This window comes from Pyxicephalus adspersus, chromosome 1 (assembly GCF_032062135.1).
Source record: "Pyxicephalus adspersus chromosome 1, UCB_Pads_2.0, whole genome shotgun sequence".
NCBI classification, from domain to species: Eukaryota; Metazoa; Chordata; class Amphibia; order Anura; family Pyxicephalidae; genus Pyxicephalus; species Pyxicephalus adspersus.
Genome location: NC_092858.1, coordinates 95,013,499 through 95,016,979, shown reverse-complemented (window position 1 = coordinate 95,016,979; position 3,481 = coordinate 95,013,499). Strand labels below are relative to the sequence as shown.

The 3,481-nt window shown below is 36.9% G+C and overlaps 1 protein-coding gene across 1 annotated transcript in view; it reads right to left on the bottom strand.

Moving 5' to 3' along the window:
• The window catches only part of EPHA10 (EPH receptor A10), a 349,554-nt gene extending 346,953 nt beyond the window's left edge, over window positions 1-2,601 (bottom strand). Inside the window, exon 1 of the mRNA XM_072419571.1 lies at window positions 2,500-2,601. Coding sequence (XP_072275672.1) covers window positions 2,500-2,569 — 70 coding nt within the window. The 5' untranslated portion in view covers window positions 2,570-2,601. The remainder of the gene's footprint in view (window positions 1-2,499) is intronic.
• Between the last annotated feature and the right edge of the window lie 880 nt (window positions 2,602-3,481).

Here is a 3,481-nt window from a genome sequence, read left to right as displayed (position 1 = left end):
ATCAGTACGATCCTCTTATTCCAAGCTCTGAAATGCCTCATCTTTGAACCGCTTATATCTATAACACTCATACCTAAATCTTTCTCTCTCATCTTTCTGCAACTCTGGCCCTTTTCCTTTGCAGAATTCATCATACACCTTCCTCCAGCATCTTGAGGCTTGGATGAAAATGGACTTCTAAAAACAAGTTATTCACCTAGATGAAAGTGACTTGAAATATTTCTAAGATGCTTTGGCTTGTTTTACACAGTGCTCTTTGCCATTCCGGCAGACTGCCAGCTGTAAAGGATCACCTGTCCATTTACACAGTGCCGCATCTCCTTACTTATTTCACAAAGCCGTCTTTAATAACTTCATTTTATTACTGTTGGGTAGCAAGAATTTCCAGCTTTTCTATGCAGAATAGGTATAAACCTTTCTTTAAAGACAAATACTGTGTAGAAAATAAGAAAGCCCTATGTTTCAATATTCATCATATATTGGAGTGGGTTATAATTCTATTAATATTACTGACAAGTCATTTGAAACTAATTTTCACAACAGTTCTATATCATGGAAAATGTCCACATGAATGATGGATTGGTAAAGAATCATTTCTTTAAAAGTGAGCACACTGACTTATTCACAATGCAATAATGCAGATTTCCAGACATTGCCTTGCTCCCCGCGTGCTGCCTAGCAGCTGGTATGTGTAGTGTCACATAGCATCACTTAACTCACAGCTTTAGCAACACTTTCTAAATAATAAAAAATGGGTCTTTCCTTTTACAACATTAAATACCATGCTGACTTAATGATAAGACAAATCTCTATATATCATCGACATTTCTGCAGACACACCCGTTTAACAAAAGCACAATCAAGGCTTCCAATTTATTTAATTAATAAAGAACAGTGTGCAAACTTTGCCAAGCCCCAGCAACCAACCAGAATGTTTTATTCCCATAGTGGACTGGAGTTGACTAAAATTTAATAAACCAATAAAAGTTAATGTACTTTAGATGATATAATCATCATAATCTACATTCTTTCCATTATACCCTGAAATAAATCTAAAATTGTAATATTGACGAAAAGCTAATCATTTTCATTTTCTCCAAATATCCAATTAACAGTGGCAGTTTTTATTTTTCAAAGATTTTGTTCACCTAACTGCATCTTTAGAAATGATTCTCGGTTTGGCATGGCAGAACAATGGCAAGTAAATCTTCAGAGTCTTCCGTTTAGTAAGTAACATTTATATTGCATTTTTTTATAGTGTTAAATAAAAACCAAGTCTCTGATTAAACTAAAAAGATCTTGCTAGCGTGGCAGAGGACATTTTTTTTTGTCACCAGGAAGTAATTATGCCATCTTGTGCCAACAGTTAAGTTCTACAGTAAATAGCTGTCATTGATGAGATATGCAGTTTCCCTGCTGGCTTGCTCTGTCAAGATACTAAGGAAGAGTCCAGTCAATTAGAAATCATGCATGCATCATTGAGCAATAATTTTCCATACCGCTGTGAAAATCAGCTTTGGTATCCTAAATGCCCAGCAAAAAAATAGCAATGCTTTTGTGACTTCTCATTTACCTCCCACTTCACAGGTTTGCCAAACACAGCCAGTAGTCAAGTGTCAGAGCTGCAAATAACAACAGAGTGACAAAGGCGCTGGACCAAAGTATGCACTGAAAAATGTACATAAAACACCTCTGGAATCTGCGCCGTCTGCACTAAAACTCTATTCACAGGTACTATTAACCATATCACTGCCACAATATCCAGCAGCAAGGACAAAGACAAAAGGTTAGCTGCATTGTGCATGCTTAAAAAAAAAAGGGTGCTCAGAAAATCCAGCTGTTTAAATTCAGTACATGGGGTTATTGTCTACAGATCAAAACAATAGACATTGTACTATAGAATGCCATTTCTTGCTATAGGAATTCCTGCAAGCAGCAATGTATTGCTTTCTATCTCAGATAATATTAGCAATCAGACATCTCAGTAATATGAATCATAATTTGCATGAAAGACACCCTGTAATTCCTTGACATCAATATCACTGCTGATTGAGCTTTAGAAGAATTCAAAGCCCCTAATGTATTACTTGTACATCTCTTACACTATACATAAGTGAATAATACATCACACAGGTTTTATACTACATTACAGTATTAGCAAAGCTGATATTTAATATAGTTTTCACTACAATGACAACTGTATACTCATATACTCATGCTGGTTATATTAGTAACTGATGTGACTTGTTATGATGTTTTTTGTATTATAAACACATGCAGTCATTGTATTACAAAATGCACAAAGTTACTAGTTGTATAAATAGAATATTACAGCATAATTATGCCTTTGTGTTTAATGCACATGATCATGTACCCTGTGCATCACTTAGTCCCTTTATGTATAATTAAGCATTACCTAGAAAAGCAGATCTGGCATTTTCTATATCTACATTCATGACAATGCAGTGGGTTCATCTTTTTTTTTGGAGCTGGACCTACCTTGTTCTGCGTAGAGGTACCAGGGCAGAGAGAGACACATCAGGTAAGTGAGGGTGCTGCAGAGCCCCATGCTGTGTACTATAGATACCCAGAGATGCTGATGCTGATACTGATGCTGCTGTTTGTAGCTCCCAGTTTGGACTCAGGCTGCCCCATAATAGGAATAGGAAGGCGGTCCAAAGCCCAAAGCACAAGCCAATGGGATAGAGGTGGAGGAGGGAGCCACCACGTGTTGTGTATCTATAAGGATGGCTAGTGCAGAGGATGCAGGGTGAGCAGAGAATCTGGGAGCAATCACACATGCAACTGTATGCAATGAAGGGATGCTCTGCGTGCACTGACTATTGAGAGGATTTCATCCAAGTGCATTGTTTGCTGTGTAGCTGGAAATAAGCCTAGCTTTGGAAATAGGATATTCAATTCACACCTATCACAGAGAGATATTCATTCAAGCTGCAAATTCCAAATTCGCAATGTTGTCGTTCATTGTAAAATTTGTTATCTCATGTGAAATGAATGTACATTTAAAGCTAGCTGCACACTATGCAATATTTTCCATCGATTACACTAAAACATTAAATTGACGAAAATGATCAGTTTGGCCTGAAAATTCACCAGGCGGTGAATGACCAGTGTAAACGATCATGACCAGTGTAAATGATAAATGATATCGCCTTGATGGTTTACCTGGTTACTGATCGGCAATGGGCAGCCAGGAGTCCTCGCTGACCACCAACCAACTTTTACATTGACAACCGGCTTAGGTGTGTTGTTTGTGTAAACTGCAGGGCCCCATGCTGCATATTGATCACAGAAAAAATGGATTCCTGATCAATGTTCACATTATATATTGATCAAGAATGCCTTCATTTTTAACAGATTAGCACTACATTAGTTATAACTCTTTTATCAGATCCAATGTCTGATATATTAAAAAAATATTGTAGCGTATAATGTGTTATATTTTATTTGATATATGGAA